General features: G+C 45.7%; 1 protein-coding gene across 2 annotated transcripts in view; it reads right to left on the bottom strand.

Annotated features, from left to right (window-relative positions):
• The window catches only part of MYH16 (myosin heavy chain 16), a 44,481-nt gene that overhangs the window by 13,695 nt on the left and 14,065 nt on the right, over positions 1 to 16,721 (bottom strand). The window contains exons 14-30 of one of the 2 annotated variants that reach the window (XM_081966070.1): positions 16,425 to 16,604; positions 15,471 to 15,597; positions 13,805 to 13,866; positions 13,275 to 13,362; positions 11,898 to 12,015; positions 11,672 to 11,792; positions 10,470 to 10,606; positions 9,511 to 9,592; positions 8,920 to 9,093; positions 7,469 to 7,696; positions 6,833 to 6,937; positions 5,872 to 5,958; positions 4,485 to 4,630; positions 3,475 to 3,565; positions 2,264 to 2,320; positions 1,078 to 1,164; positions 577 to 822 (exon numbers count right to left, since the gene is read on the bottom strand). In XM_081966070.1, the coding sequence (XP_081822196.1) occupies positions 577 to 822; positions 1,078 to 1,164; positions 2,264 to 2,320; positions 3,475 to 3,565; positions 4,485 to 4,630; positions 5,872 to 5,958; positions 6,833 to 6,937; positions 7,469 to 7,696; positions 8,920 to 9,093; positions 9,511 to 9,592; positions 10,470 to 10,606; positions 11,672 to 11,792; positions 11,898 to 12,015; positions 13,275 to 13,362; positions 13,805 to 13,866; positions 15,471 to 15,597; positions 16,425 to 16,604 (2,136 nt within the window). The remainder of the gene's footprint in view (positions 1 to 576; positions 823 to 1,077; positions 1,165 to 2,263; positions 2,321 to 3,474; positions 3,566 to 4,484; positions 4,631 to 5,871; positions 5,959 to 6,832; positions 6,938 to 7,468; positions 7,697 to 8,919; positions 9,094 to 9,510; positions 9,593 to 10,469; positions 10,607 to 11,671; positions 11,793 to 11,897; positions 12,016 to 13,274; positions 13,363 to 13,804; positions 13,867 to 15,470; positions 15,598 to 16,424; positions 16,605 to 16,721) is intronic. The other variant, XM_081966071.1, reaches the window with a different exon arrangement.

Below are 16,721 nucleotides of genomic sequence, written 5' to 3'. Positions count from 1 at the left end.
GGAAATATTTACATGGCAGCTTTCCCAGATAGATAAGCTCTATAGTCATAAATACTCCTTTGAAAGACCTCCAGGCCTTTGCTGGATGTGAATTGAGAGGAATTCACATTCGTTTAATAAAAGGGGTTTTGTCGGGACCAGGATTCTGCCTCGCGCTTTTTGGGGAAGCCGAGGTCAGAATGCTTCTAAGCAATATCCTTTATCATTCCTCACCTGTAGACAGAATCTTGCCAAGCTGAAGGAACTACTTGCATCATTAAAAATATCCTCAGAGGTTCCAGGGAGGAGCTGACCTGACTTTCTCCCTCCCAACCAACCAACTAAACATTGTTGTCTCTTGGTCCTCTGGTGTGCGGCCCCTCCCTTCTGGGAATCCAGACCCTATTCCACCACAGTACCGCATCCAGGAGCTCAATCCATCAAAGGATTCAGTAAAGATCTACCATGTTCCTGACTTTGCCTATTCAACCATGTTTGGTTGGAGGATGACTAAGAGAAGATGTCAGTTGAGGATCCAGGCACGAGGTTGGGGTTCCCAGCCTCGCACAATGGCGTTTTTTCGTTCGTTCATCGTACCTTGGACTTCTGGACGTTTTCCATGCTGCTGCTGAGATCATCGATCTCGGCCTTCATGACCTGCTTGTCTTTCTCCAGCTTGGATTTGACCCTTTGCAGGTTCTCCAGGTGTTCGGTCATCTCGGCCATGGCGTCGGTGTGCTTCTTGCGCAGGGTGGAGGCGGTGGCCTCGCTCTGCAAGGCAGCTTCTTCCAGTTCTCGCCGGAGCTTAAGCAGCTCGGCCTCCCGTTTGCGGTTCTGCTCAATCTGGGCGCAAAGAGAAGAGAGGGAATAAGAGGCGTAAGAGGCATCCCCCTGCCTCCCCTTTGAAATCATCAATCCTGCTCTGATGTGGGGTCCCCAACATCGTCTGACCCGCCGTTACTTCCAACGCTTGAAAACCGTACAAAAGGAGAGGTGGCTGGGTGTCCTGTGAAGGATCCCTTCTTTTGAGACTCAGTTTCTCAGCCTGTGAAATGGGCACGGCACAGCCATCAGTGACCTTGACGGATGGAGGTTTACCTGAGCTGTGGTAGCACCTCCGGCTTCCTCAAGTCTGTCGGTAAGCTCTTCCAGTTCTCGGGCGAGGTCACTGCGTTGCTTCTCAACCTAAAAGCAAGATATTAATGTTATTTCCTTTTATTAAATGTTTATGCTGCTCATCTCTCCTATAGGAAGACTGTACTTGGGAGTATAAAACTCTTTCTTTCTTTCTTTCTTTCTTTCTTTTTCTTTCTTTCTTTCTCCTTCGTTCCTTCCTTCTTTTTCTTTCTTTCTTTCTCTCCCTCTTTCTTTCTTTCTTTCTCTTTCTCTCTCTCTCTCTCTCTCTTTTTCTTTCTTTCTGTTTCTTTCCTTCTTTCTTTCCATCTCTCTTTCATTCTTTTTCTTTCTTTCTCTTTCTCTCTCTTTTTCTTTCTTTCTCTTTCCCTCCTTTCTTTCTTTCTTTCTTTATTTCCATCTCTCTTTCTTTCTTTTTCTTTCTTTCTTTTTCTTTCTTTCTCTCTCTTTCTTTTTTCTTTCTCTTTCCCTCCTTTCTTTCTTTCCATCTCTCTCTTTCTTTCTTTCTCTTTCTTTCTTCCTCCCTCCCTCCCTAGCCTCCCTCCTCTTCCCTTCCTTCCTTCCGTCCCTCCTTGCTTCCTTCCTTTTCTTTTTCTTCCCAAATACATTGTCCTAAAAACCTCCATAAATAAAGATGAGGAGACATAGCCAAGCAAGGTGAAAAGAGAAAAAACAGAGTCAATGTTTAATTTATTCATTTTGGATTTATTTATTTTTTGGTCCTGCCTTTGTTTTTATAAATAACCCAAAATGGTGAACATACTTAATACTTCTTCCTTCCCCCCCACCCACAACAACAACCTTCTGAGGTGGGCTGGGCTGGGCTGGACAATGGAAAGATCCAACCCATTTTATCAAAACGTTCTGCCTCAAGTCGCTGACAAAACAGAGGTTGATTTAAACTTCTAGCCGTCTTTTGGGATAACCAGAAATTCTCAAGGTGTTCAAAAGAGCCCTAAAAGCAAATGATTTCCAAATTCCGGACAGGATGTTTCAAACATGACCTGGAGAATTTCAGAAACAGCTTAATTCTGAAATGTTTTGCACAGTCCTACAATCCGTGTAAGGATTCTAAACTGGTTTGGAACTAGGATAGCCGTCGCTGTCTTGAACTGAATGGGCCACTTTGGTTATGGAGAAATAGATTTACCTTCGCCCTTATGGATCTTTCTGCTTCTAATTCTTCTTCCAATTCTTCAATTCGAGCCTATTGGAAGCAAAAGCACCATGAGATGTGAAGCAAAAGGAAGGGAGGTTGCAGGAACTGGGTATGTCTAGTTTAATGAAAAGAAGGACCAGGGGAGACAGGATAGCAGTCTTCCAATATCTCAGGGGCTGCCACAAAGAAGAGGGAGTCAAGCTATTCTCCAAAGCACCCGAAGGCAGGAGAAGAAGCAATGGGTGGAAAATATTTCAAGGAAATAGCAACCTAGAACTAAGGAGGAATTTCCTGACAGTGAGAACAATTAACCAGTGGAACAGCTTGCCTCCAGAAGTTGTGAATGCTCCAACACTGGAAGTTTTGAAGAAGATGTTGGATAACCATTTGTCTGAAGTGGTGTAGGGTTTCCTGCCTAAGCAGGGGGTTGGACTAGAAGACCTCCAAGTTCCCTTCCAACTCTGTTCTGTTCTGAGTTAGCCGATCTGTCCTCGATCTGCCAATCTGTTCCGTGATTGGCCAACCGGTCGATTCCTGTTTATTTCCAACTCTCCTCTCTGCATATCTGTCCAATTCACTTCCTCGCCATTCTCATTTTTTCCCCACTCCTTTCAACCCATGTCAAGACACTTTTGATCAACTGTATTCCTTTTTTAAAGGAGTTTTTAAGGAAAGATTGGAAAACAATTTTGTCTGAAGTGGTATTGAGTCTCCTGCTGGAGCAGCGGGTTGGATTAGAAGACCTCCAAGGCCCCTTCCAATTCTGTTATTCGGTGCTTGGAGGTAGGGTAACTAAGAGACCCTTTAAAGCAACCAAACCGTATTCCAAACCGCAGAGCAAAATTGGGGAACTCAATCCCAGCAAAAATTGCATGCCTTCCCACCTTCTTTGGTGAGGGGAAGAATTACATATATGTAGCTGCCTTTGGAAATGTTTGAAGACCATACAAAACCTAACTCCAGATGACCTCTTAAATGTTTCCTTTTATGGTCAACATCAACTCCATCCCTTGGCAAAATTACTCTGGAAGCCCTGAGAAACTGAGCTGTTGTAGTGTAGTTTGAAATCTTAAGATGTGTCCTCTCAGAGTCGCCAAATCTGGATGGCAACAGGGGACCGGATACTGTTAGCCAAAAGATGATTATGGAAAAAAGGTGGTGGAAAGAGACAAATAATGTCCGTCTGTCTTTCTCTCCCTTACCTGGTGCTCCTTCAGTTTTCTCTGAAGGGTGGAATTCAGAGCCTGCTCATCTTCCAACCTGGAATTGATGGAATTGATCTCCATGTCTCGCCTGGAAGAGAAGATACACCAGGCTTATTCAAAGACTCTGTGGGTATGTCAATGTCGATGCAGGTTCTCCGTCATCCTAAGTCACGGTTGTCCCAAAAGTGCTTCTTCAAGAGGCAACTGGACTTCCTGGTTTTCCCTGAAGATGTTTCGCTTCTCCTCCAAGAAGCTTCTTCAGCTCCGAAGAAGGAGAAGCTGAAGGAGCTTCTTGGATGAGAAGCAAAACGTCTCCAAAGAAAAAACAGAAAGTCCAATTGCCTCTTCAAAAACGCATCTTTGGGCCTGGGGATGTGCAAACCATGATTGGGATGTTCCCACAAAGTGCTACACTCAAACAAATAACCTATGGCTGGTTTCTGCAGCCTCCTGAACCACAAAATACATACTCGTCCACCCACTTAGCTTAGCTTGTGCGAACACATCAAGAAAGCAGTAATAATCAAGACCAAACTTCCTAACCTAGTCCCCTCCAGGAGTGTTGGACTACATTTCCCAGAATTCTCCAGACATCAACCCCCATCTTACAGAGGTGGGCTTCAAAAATTTCAGCAATGGGTTTTCTGCCTGGTTGCTGGGTGGGGGTGGCCATGGTGGGCGTGGCCCAGTCGGCCTCCTGCACCACAGTGGGAGGGGAGATTTTCACCTTCCCAGGCTCCAGAGGCTTTTTTTGAGCCTCCGGGAGGGCAAAAACTGCTTCCCTTGGGTTCCAGAGGCCAGTTTCCAGCCTTCTGGAACTTCCAGGTGGCCACATCCAAAACAGACCGCATGGAGACTTCTGGGAGGGGCAGGGTGAGAGGGGAAGGGAGGGGTGGGTGGGGCGGGGCCAGCCTGGGGTAGGATTTAGAAGTTCTCCGAACCGGCCATCACGTTCTCTTTGTTCTACAAACCAAGGGTTGATGTCGAAAGAGGACCCGGCCACTTACTTCTTCACCACCTCTTCCAAATCCAGCTTAGTCCTCTCCATTTCGTTCAGATTTTCGATGGTCATCTTCAGGTCGCCCTCCGCTTTGCGACGGGCTTTTTCAACCTCGGCACGGATTTTCTTCTCTTGTTCCCAGTTGTCTTCCAACTGGTCGACGCAAGCCGAGGGACCAGAAATGGAAAGAGGAACCATTTACCAACGCAACCAAGGGAACCTACAACTCTGTGAACATCGCCGTGATGCAAAAAAAAAGATACCCACATCCCAGAACAAGGGTGTCAAACTTGATTTCATTGAGGGCTGCATCAGGGTTGGGTTTGAACTCGGAGGGAGCTGGGGGGGGGCAGGTGTGTGTGTGGTGAGCTTGACGTCACTCATGTTGGGGGCACCGGTGGTGGATCCTCCTGCAGCCCTCTGCCAGCAAAAACAGAGCTTGGAGGGGGTGGGCGCACGTGGCAGAGGGATGCAGGAGGCTGTAGCAGCCAAAAACGGAGCTCGGGAGGGTCGCGTGGGCCGGTCCTTTGCTGTTTCTAGGATGGCCCCACAGGCCAAAACTAAGCACTCTATGGGCTGGATCTGGCCCGTGGACCTTGTGTTTGACACCCCTGTCCTACAAAGAGCTTAATGAAGAGCAACAAAAACAATAAGGAAGTTTGGAGGCTAAACCATATGATGAATGGTTAAGGGAACTAGGTATGTTTAGCCCAGGGGTCGGCAGCCTTAAACACGCAAAGAGCCACAAAGGTCCTAACCGGAAGCCCCCCGTTTGATTTTGGAGCCGACCGGAAGTCCAGTTTCCCCACCATAGAGTCTCCTCCTAGCATAGCATCCCTTTTTCCTCTACCTGTCCTAACCGAAATCCCTATCAATTGTGGAGCCGACCAGCAACAGGGAGCCGCAGCAGAGGGATGGAAGACCCACATGTGGCTCCAGAGCTGCGGATTACTGACCCTTGGTCTAGTTTAATGAAGAGCAGGACTAGGGGTGACATGATAGCAGTCCTCCAAAGGGCTCTCACAGAGAGGAGGGGGTCCATTCATTTTGCTAAGCACCTGAAGGCAGGAGAAGAAGCAACGGGTGGAAACCAATCAAGGAGAGAAGCAACTTAGAACTAAGGAGAAATTTCCTGACAGTGAGAACAATTAACCAGTGGAACGACTTGCCTCCAGATGTTGTGAATGCTCCAACACTGGAGGTTTTTAAGAATCGGACAACCAATTGTCCAGGGTAGAATAAGGACTCCTGCCTTGGTCAGGGGGTTGGACTAAAGGACCTCCAAGATCCCTTCCAGCCCTACCCTTTTTAAAAAGGCCACTGCAATCTCTCCCTAAAAACCCCTTGGTTGAAAGTCTTCTCCAACGTCTGCGGAAGAAGACATCAATGCTGACCTCATGTATCTGGGTGCTGAGTTTACTGTTGGTTTTGGTCAGATGGTTTACTTTGTCTTCCTCTGCTTGAAGGTCATCCAAGGTTTTCTGCAAAGAAGGGGAAGCATCCTCAGGAGAAGATTCCTTGTTGCCGAAACAGCTCACAGGGAAGCCAAAGGTAGCAATAGCCCTTAGACTTATATACCGCTTCACAGTGATTTTACAGCCCTCTCTAAGCGGTTTACAGAGTTGCCCTCTTGCCCCCCAACAATCTGGGTCGTCATTTTACCCACCTCGGAAGGACGGAAGGCTGAGTCCACCTGGAGCCTGGTGAGATTCGAACTGCCAAATTGCAGTCAGCTGGCAGTCAGCAGAAGGAGCCTGCAGTACAGCACTCTGACCACTGCGCCACCATGGCCCTTCTTCCCTCCCTCCCTCCTTTCCTTCCTTCCTTCCCACTTAGCACTTTACAGTCCTCTCTAAGTGGTTTACAGAGTCAGCCTATTTGCCCCCAACAATCTGGGTCCTCATTTTACCCACCTTGGAAGGACGGAAGGCTGAGTCAACTGTAAGCCAATGGGAATCGAACTGCCAAATTGCAAGCAGCTGGCAGGCAGCAGAAATAGCCTGAAGCACTGCACTCTAACCACTGCACCACCATGGCTCAAAGATGCCCCTTTCCCAACAATTAAAATCTTAAATGACAACCACATTGAAAACTGCACAATGGGCATAGCCATATTTGCTTAACAACCATGGGATTTGTTTAATGGCCATGGCGGAAAAGGTAGTGAAATCAGGCCTGCCTCACTTAATAACCACATCACGTACAACCCAATTGTGGTTGTAAGTCAAGGACTATCTGTGTGATGCCCTTGCATAGTGTAAATCTTGATCGAAAGGTGGGGTTCTGGTCCATAAAAATCCATAGGATGAGCCTTGACCCGATGTGAGTCAACGAAAAGAGTTGGTTCCTTCTCACCTGGTGTAGCTCCTCCAGCGCTCTCTTCTCCTTCTGGAGCTTGGCCACTGAGTCCTCCCGGGCTTGCAGGTCACCAGTCAAAGTTCGGGCTCTGTGATCGAGAGCCTTGAAAGAAGGAAGAGAAATTCATACAGAACCAGCCATCCTGAGCAGATGCCCAATCTAAGATATATACAGTGAGAATGGAAGGAAGGAAGAAGAAAGAGAGAAAGAAAGAAAGAAAGAAAGAGAAAGGAAGGAAGGAAAAGAAAGGAAAAGAAAGGAAGGAAAAGAGGGAAGGAGGAAAGCAAAGCAAAGGAGTAAGGAAGGAAGGAGAAAGAAAGAGAGAAAAAAAGAAAGAGAAAAAGGAAGGAAGGAAAAGAAACAAGAGGAAGAAAAAGAAAAGGAAAAACGGAATAAGGAAAGCAAAGGAAAAGAGAGGAAAAAGGAAAAAAGAGAAGGAAAATGGAAGGAAGGAAGGAAGGAAGATCGAAAGACAGAAAAAAGAAGAGGAGGAGGAAGAGGAAGGAGAAAGACATAGTCTGATCCATGTAATATATGAATAAGTCATGGCAAGTATGACTCTGCTGGGAAGTTCTCACTTCCAGAACCAGTAAAGGAAAACCAAAACCAGCCTTCAAAGGACCGAATTCTTACTTGTTTCTCCTTCTCGGTCTTGGCCAATGTGGTCTCCAGGCCCTCGAGGTCTCGCTTGAGGTCGTTGAGTTCTGCTTCCAACTTGCGCTTGTTGGCGCTCAAGGAGGCCGCCGAGCTTTCTTCCTCCTCCAGGCGTTCTTTCATGTCGGAGATCTGGCTCTCCAGGTCCATCTTGGCCTTCATCATTTGAGTCAGGCGCTCTTCCGCATCAGTCAGGTTCTCTTGTTCCTGAAAGAGGAACAAGAGGAAGTTCTCACTTCCAGAACCAATGAAGGACATCCAAAACCAGCCTTCAAAGGACCAAATTGAAAGAGGAACAAGAGAAGATATTGGAGTCCTCCTTGTTATTCTTACTGAAGGACCCTCTATAGAAGGTAGCAGTGACGACCACCAGCTTCATTGACTTCCAAAAAAAGGGGGGGGGGGTTGGGTGAATTGATGGAACACACCAAAGGCAAAATTTGTAGCTCATGGCTGAACTCTGGATTCCTACCGTGTCTCCAGGAAAATAAGACTTTTGACCCCTGAAATAAGCGCTTGGCCTTATTTTTGGGGAGGTCTTATTATTTTTGAGGTGCAGGAGGCCCCTTAACCTCTGTCCACGGATCAGCTGATCCAGAGTTCTGTCTCTGTTAATGGCACACTCTTTCCAGCCCTCGCATCACTGGGCCTGCTGCTCTTTTTGCGACCGCCACTAAGAGAAGGGGCATGATAGCTAGGGTTTGCAGGAGCGGCCAGGAAATGGCATGTGTTTAAATATTTTAGGGGAGGACTTATTTTGGGGTGGGAGGGCTTATTTTCAGGGGGAGGGCTTACTTTAGCACATACGGCTTATTATCTAGAGATAATTTATTTTGGGGAAATGGGGTAGGTGCACTCTAAACTTGGTTGTTTTCTTACAGATGTTTCATCCCCCAACTGGATAATGCTTCTAGCACTAATGATGTTACCTAGTTGAGTAATAAAACATCTGCAAGGAAATCATCAAGCTCAGAGAGCTCCACAGACCTCCTTCTTACCCTTCTCCTTCCTCACCCTGCAAACCTCATTCCCTTCTAGTACTGGTGGATGTCACCTCGTTGAGTAGTCTGTAAGGAAACCATCAACCTTAAGAGCACCAAGGACCCCTCAGAATTGATGGAAGTCATGGAGATTAATGGCTATTCCCCTGAATAACGTAAAAATGGTTCTGCCCTCAATGGCAACCATTCTGTGAGAATGCCTACCATCCAAAATATCTCTAACCCCATCCATTTCCAGAGAGCACTGCTCAACATCTCATGCAAAGCTTATGATGGAAGTTGCACGTCCTTCCTCAAGGATGGAAGCCAATGGAAGTTGCATGTCCTTCCTCAAGGATGGAAGCCAATGGAAGTTGCACGTCCTTCCTCAAGGATGGAAGCCAATGGAAGTTGCACGTCCTTCCTCAAGGAAGAATTTAGTGGACTTACAGCCTGAAGTTGGATGGTCAAATCATTCTTCTCTTGGCTAAGGGTGGCCAACTTCTCCTCCAACTCCTTGATGCGGTCCACCAGTTCCTGAGTCTTGGACATGGCGTTTCTCAGCTCTTCCTCCTTTGCTTTCATCTCCTCCTCTTGGCGGGCTACATTCAGGAGAGGTTTCACCTACATGTGGGGATGAAAATAGAAGATGAAGCCCTGTGTGACCTCTGGGCATCTCTAAGCATAGTTATGGGGTCCAAGTGTCCACCATTTTCCCACGGAATGAAAAGATCCAAGGACTGGAATAGTGCTTGAGATAAAAACCAACTGGATCCCTCCAAAACGCGCACCCCTACCCCATATCCCTTCAAAAACTCTTGAGACTTTCTAAGAGAACACTTCTCAGTTTTCTATTTGCTTTAAACATGGCATAAAATTATATATTGACACACCTACGGAAGATGTTTTTAATGTGCTATGAGGACATACGACCCAAACCTTTGCATCCTATTTCAGAATACCTGAAGAACATGATTGCCAAAACAGGTTGTTGTTTTTTTGGCTTAGATTGCTGCTCCTTTCCTTCCGCTACTGTCTCACCTTATTGTACAGTTTCCACCATCCCCAGAAACGCATCAGTAAGAACTTGCGAACATTCCTCTGGATCAGCATCAGACCCATCCTGGTTTGTTTAAAAAGAGAGAAACTAGAGTTAGGGAAGAAGAGAATATGGTCCTCCAATGGCATGAGGATGAATCTTATCTCTGTATTTGTGGAGGCAGGAAGTTGTAAAGGCTAAACAGTTCTCAAAAGCCTGGGCATAAACCTATGGTGGACATACACCAGAAGAAGACAAGATTGAGAGATTCCAGTGGATGTCATAAATCTTTTATTTGCAAGAGTTCTCAGTCAGATACTGGCCTGAAAGAACATTGATCTCAATGTAGATTGCAATCCAACCTTCCTTCCTTAATTCGGAATAACAGATTAACAGAGTTGGGAGGGATCTTGGAGGTCTTCTAATCCAACCCCCTGATAAAGCAGGACATCCTATCTACCAATTCAGACAAATGGTTATCCAACATCTTCTTAAAAACCTCCAGTGATGCAACATCCACAACTTCTGGAGTCAAGTCATTCCATGGATTAATTGTTCTAACTGTCAGGAAATTTCTCCTTAATTCCAGATTGCTTCTCTCCTTGATTAGTTTCCATCCATTGTTTCTTGCCCTGCCCTCAGGTGCTTCGGAGAATAGGTTGACTGAGATATGAGAACACTGCTATCATGTCACCCCTAGTCCTCCATCCATCCATCTGTCTGTCCATCCATCTGTCCAATCCCTCCTTTAACAGTGGTGAAATTCAAATTTTTTACAACTGTTTCTGGGGTCAGCCAGAGGTGGCATTTGCCGGTTCTCTAAACTACTCAAAATTTCCACTACTGGTTCTACGAACTACTCAAAATTTCTGCTACCGGTTCTCTAGAACCTGACAGAACCTGCTGCATTTCACCCCTGCTTCTTAAGGGAAAGAAGAGAAGGTATAATTTAATTCCTTACCTTCTCTCCAGCATCTTCTTAAACTCAATTCTCATCAGGAAACCACGGACGCGACTCTGTAGCATGGTCATGATCTTGGCCAAACGGTCATCCCTCATGTCTTCCAACTTGGCCAAGACACCAGCGCGGAAAAAAACCTGTGAAAATAATACAATATACAATACAATAATACAATAATACAATAGCAAAGTTGGAAGGGACCTTGGAGGTCTTCTAGTCCAACCCCCTGCCTAGGCAGGAAACCCTATACCGTTTCAGACAAGTGGCTATCCAACATCTTCTTAAAGACTTCCAGTATTGGGGCATTTACAACTTCTGGAGGCATCTTCTGTTCAATTGATTAATTGTTCTAACTGTCAGGAAATTTATATTTTTTCCTCAGAAAAAATAATGGACTTCTGTATACACAAACCCATTCACAAGATCAAGTTGGAAGAACCAACCCCCTAAACTCTTCTCAGGTCCATAAGGGTTGAAATATGAGAAGTATTTTAGTATAATATTAAATAGAGATATCAATAAGATGAAAACTGTATGTATACGATGAGAATAATGGTGTTTAATGTTGATATAATATGATTACTAGAAGATATTAAGAAGAAAAATGGAGAGTTCCATAATGTTTAAATGCTCAATATGTTATAATACTAAACTTAGGGAAATAATGTTAATATGAATGTGAAAGATGTGGCAAATGAGGAACGATGTTGCACAGAGATGTTTGTACCCACAGGACGCACTGCTTAAGGAAAGATAGGAGTGTTTATTTTTGTAACTAAAAAATAATAAAACTCTTAAAAATATTAGAAGAGAAGTGTCCATCCCAAGCTGACCCCCAGTGAAACGTTGATGTCAACTTGTCAAGCGTTTCCATGACTACTATCAAGTTGTCATGAAAAAGGGAGGGAGAATTCCATGCATCCCTTCAACCAGAGTCGGGGCGTGTGAGGCGTGAAAGTTCACAGCCTGCTGCAGCACCTCGTTGGTGGATATGATTTATGATACAGACTGAGGGGAGGGGAGACTACAGGGGTAAAGAGATCATTAACCGGAAATCAGTTTCGGCTCCGCAGAAGAACATGTCAAAATGTTGCTCCTAATAAATAAATGGATTTCTTTTGAACTTTGTTTCTAGGTTTGTAACTTGGTGAACTTTCAGCCCAATCGTGTTTTCTTTGCAGGAAAGAAACTGTTCTTAGTACCTTAGTATGTCCGATTTTGTACTCATTTTCCCCCAGGTCAAGCGATCCCAGAATAAGTTCAGAGGCCTTCTTGTTGTCCACAAACCCTTGAGGAATAACGTTGGGATTCAACACCTGGTACCTGACGTCAAGAAGACACAAAGAGGAATTATTTGGCCTGGCTGAGACTTTGGGGACCTCAAGGTCCCAACACACCAAGGATGGAGGAAAGGGTCAACCCCATCACCTTTGCTTGAACTCGGGGTACTGCAGTCTGTTGGGGAACCCTTTGCGGCAGATACGGATGCCTTCCAGGACGCCGTTGCAAGCCAACTGATGCAAGATCAGATGAGCGTCCACCACGCCTGTGGAGACACAAAGCAGGAGGACCATCTTTCCACAACCTTTACAAGAAGTTCTGCAAGGCAAGAGATTTGCTCTGGATTTGCTCCTCAAGCTTTCTTCAGCTTGGTGGACAAGATGGAAACCATCTCACCCTTTTTATCTGGATCCTGACTAGATCCTCTTGTCTTAGTGAGGGCTGTCTGCTTGTTCTGGAATCCAATGCTCCACTGCCCTTAACCATGGGTGTCATCTATGACGCACTATGCTAAAGCATGCCTTGAATCCAATGCTCCACTGCCCTTAACCATGGGTGTCATCTATGACGCACTATGCTAAAGCATGCCTTGAATCCAATGCTCCACTGCCCTTAACCATGGGTGTCATCTATGACACACTATGCTAAAGCATGCCTTGAATCCAATGCTCCACTGCCCTTAACCATGGGTGTCATCTATGACGCACTATGCTAAAGCATGCCTTGAATCCAATGCTCCACTGCCCTTAACCATGGGTGTCATCTATGACACACTATGCTAAAGCATGCCTTGAATCCAATGCTCCACTGCCCTTAACCATGGGTGTCATCTATGACGCACTATGCTAAAGCATGCCTTGAATCCAATGCTCCACTGCCCTTAACCATGGGTGTCATCTATGACACACTATGCTAAAGCATGCCTTCTTTAATCATGATTTACTGTATTACTGAACCTTACCTTAACTTTTTGACGCTCTGCGCATGCGTGGGAGGTACTGTGCATGCTCACATTGCTACAACACCAGTTACAAAGGTAAGGGGATTTCACCCCTGCACCAAGGATAAGCATGGTTTCTAACCTCAATGGTTGGCTAAAGCCAAACAAACCATATTATCAATCTCGCTTCATGGTAAGCTATAAAGAGGTTGGTTTGAGTGTGGCTTAGTGCGAAGGAGAGTTTGCAAACTATACTCCGTGGTTTAACCTCTCACACAATCCAACAAGAGAGAAATAAATGAAAGCAATATGATGCGTAAGTATTTCCTCTGGATCTTTTCATTCATTATTTCCTCTGGAATCCATTCTTCTCTTCTCTCCAGTTTGCCAGTACATCTAAAACCTTAACAGAGATGATCTTTTAGTATTGCAATTCGTAAAGCGGTGAAAAGCTTCGGATTCGGTTCCAGAAAAGTGCTTTAAATTCTGCAGGATTGAGAACAAAGCCTCTGTCTGCACTCTGCAACCATTCAAAGCACCCTGCTTGCTTAAGAGATGAAAAATGATGGCTTCAGCCCACATACCGGATTGCTTGAACTCATTGGGTACAATGCAGCGGACAAAATGGGGAGAAGTGCTGTGCAAAGTGGCCATCAGCTTGTTGAGTTGCTCCTGAAACACACAGAGGAAAGAAGGAAGGAAGGGGAGGAGAAGGAAGAAAGGAAGGAAGGAAGAGGAGGAGGGAGGAGGAGAAGAAGAAAGGAAGGTCAAAGGGAAGAGGAAGGAGGAAAGAAGGAGTAAAAGAAGAGGAGGAGGAGGAGAAAGGAAGGAAAGGGAGGAGGAGAGGAAGGAAGGAAGAAGTAAAGGAAGAGGAGGAGGGAGGAGGGGAAGGAAGGAAGGAAAAGGAAGGAAGGAAGGAAGGAAGGAAGGAAGGAAGGAAGGAAGGAAGGAAGGAAGGAAGGGAATTAGGAAGACCTGTTAACCAATATCTGTAGGACTTAGCTGGGAAGCAGTTATAACATCTACGATGGTGCAAGCTGAAGGAAGCATTAAGGAGAGGCAGAATGCTCCTCATAAGATAGGATGTCCTTCAGAAACAGGACGTGTCACTTACCCTGTAGAAGTTGGAGACGGTCATAAAGGAGGACCCTCTTTTCTGCTTCTTGGACCCCGAAGCTGAGGACGGCATTGAAAAGCAAGTGATTCAACGGGAACACACAAAGAGAGAACAGCCCACCTGCAGAAATGGGACAACTGGCCCTGGTTGACTCACCATGGCCAACTTGCTGCAGGACAACGCAACATCGGACAAATCAATGAGGGATCATTCAAGAGAGGGACAAGGTCACCCCAGCCTGGAGGACATCTAACTGGAGAAGGTTCAAAAGAAAAGCAAGCCACTGCCGTTCGCTTGTCCCTCTTTAAAATGATCCTGCACTGAATTGCCCTATGGCGAGTGAAGGGTTAATACCACTTTATAAGGCCTTGGTAAGGCCACGGTTGGAATCCTGCACCCAGTTTTGGTCTCCACAATGTAAAAAAAGATGTGGAGACTCTGGAAAGAGGGCAGAGAAGAGCAACAAAGAGGATTAGGGGACTGGAGGGTAAAACATAAAGAACAGTTGCTGGAATTATATTAATGAAAAGAAGGACATGGAGAGACATGATAGCAGTGTTCCAATATCTCAGGGGCTGCCCCAAAGAAGAGGGAGTCAAGCTATTCTCCAAGGTACCTGAAGGCAGGACAAGAATCAATGGGTGGAAACTAATCAAGGAGAGAAGCAACTTAGAACTGAGGAGAAACTTCCTGACAGTTAGAACAATAAATCAGTGCCTCCAAAAGTTGTGAATGCTCCAACACTGGAAGTTTTAAAGAAGATGTTGGATAACCCTTTGTCTGAAGTGGTGTAGGGTTTCCTTCCTAAGCAGGGGGTTGGACTAGAAGACCTCCAAGGTCCCTTCCAACACTATTCTGTTCTGAGTTGGCCGGGCCAAGTTGTCCTCGATCTGCCAATCTGTTAAGTGATTGGCCAACCGGTCGATTCCTGTTTATTTCCAACTCTCCTCTCTGCACATCTGCCCAATTCAGTTCCTCGCCATTCTCACTTTTTCCATTCCTTTCGACCCACGTCAAGACACTTTTGAACAAGCATGTTCCTATCTCACTCCCAAATGTAGAGTATATACACATTTTTGTTTGCGGATTTGCACGCAAAACGTTTTCTCTTCTGTAATGGCTTCCTGTATATTACTCTTATTAATTATAAATTTCCACGCACAAATAAATATTTTTGGTGATATTCACCACCAGGAGGCACCCCGTGACTGATATCGTCCTCTCATGTGTAAACAGCCAGATGTTGTTTCTATGGGATTCAAGAAGGAATTGAACTCACAAAATTGCACTCTGGGTCCTGGATGGCTTCTAAAAGTGATGTACTGAACGATTGATTGATTGATTGATTGATTGATTAAATGTATATGCCGCTTATCTCATTACTCAAAGCAACATAGGTGATGTACTACTCTACAGCAGAGTCTGCAACATTGTCTACTTGAAGATTGGTGGACTTCAACTCCCACAATTCCTCAGCCAGCCTCCAACCATGGCAACTTGTGGACTTCAACTCCCACAATTCCTCAGCCAGCCTCCAACCATGGCAACTTGTGGACTTCAACTCCCACAATTCCTCAGCCAACAAGTCTTCAAGTTGACAAGGTTGGAGAACCCTGCTGTACAGGATGACCAGATCGCAATGCGGCAGCAAAGATCTACACACCTGAACCTTCTTCTTCTTTGAAAAGAATGCAGAGTAAAGGCATGGCAGACTTCTGGAACAAGCCCACCACCGTTTCATTCAGGGGGTCCTTGTTTTTCTCCAGCCAACCGGTGATGTTGTAGCCCACCTGGATGGAAAAAGGAAGGAAGAAGGATGAAGGAACCAATGAGGCAGTATCTCATTATCCTAGGCTAATGGCAGAAGATAATAGAATAGAATAACAGAGTTGGAAGGGACCTTGGAGGTCTTCTAGTCCAACCCCCTGCTTAGGCAGGAAACCCTACACCACTTCAGACAAATGGTTGTCCAATCTCTTCCAGAGTTGGAGCACTCACAAGGCAAGTTGTTCCACTGATTAATTGTTCTCACTCTCAGGAAATTTCTCCTTAGTTCTAAGTTGCTTCTCTCCTTGATTAGTTTCCACCCATTGATTCTTGTTCTACCCTCAAGTGCTTTGGAGAATAGCTTGACTCTCTTTTCTATGTGGCAACCCCTGAGATATTGGAAGACTGCTATCATGTCTCCCCTAGTCCTTCTTCTCATTAAACTAGACATACCCAGTTCCTGCAACCGTTCTTCATGTGTTTTAGCCTCCAGTCCCCTAATCCTCTTTGTTGCTCTTCTCTGCACTCTTTCCAGAGTCTCCACATCTTTTCTACATCGTGGCAACCAAAACTGGATGCAGCATTCCAAGTGTGGCCTTACCAAAGCATTATAAAGTGGTATTAACCCTTCACGCGATCTTGTAAGCATGGAAGGGTTCAACCCAAGAAAATCCACTTGTCTTTTGGAAAAGCATCTTTGAGGCCACCATGACCCCGGATGATGGAGAATCTCTGTAGACCTCTCCCTATTTCCCCGTTTCCAAGTAGATTCTCCAAGCCCTTTAGAACCGAAGTCCCTCCATGCAAGAGCCGGTTATCCTTCTATTCTTCTTCTTGCTTTTATACTCACCGTGCCAGCGTAGTGAACCAGCTCGAAGTGGGCTTCTGCCCCTTTGCCCTTCCCCCCCTTTGGCTTCAGGAAGTTAGGGGACTTGCCCAGATGGTTATCATACAGGGCAGCCTTGAAAGTTGCATCGGTCGCCTTGGGAAACACGCACTGCTCTTCAAGGATGGAGAAGATGCCCATGGGCTGTTGGGTGGAAGCAGAAGGGAGGATCAATTCATCCGTTGGCATTGATTTACGGCAGGGGTATCGAACTCGATTTCACCGAGGGCTGCATCAAGGTTATGTTTGACCTCAGGGGTG

Source organism: Natrix helvetica (genome assembly GCF_964273705.1).
Source record: "Natrix helvetica genome assembly, chromosome: 13".
NCBI classification, from domain to species: domain Eukaryota; kingdom Metazoa; phylum Chordata; class Lepidosauria; order Squamata; family Natricidae; genus Natrix; species Natrix helvetica.
The sequence above is the reverse complement of the archived record's forward strand: the minus strand, read 5'-3'. Positions and strand labels throughout refer to the sequence as shown.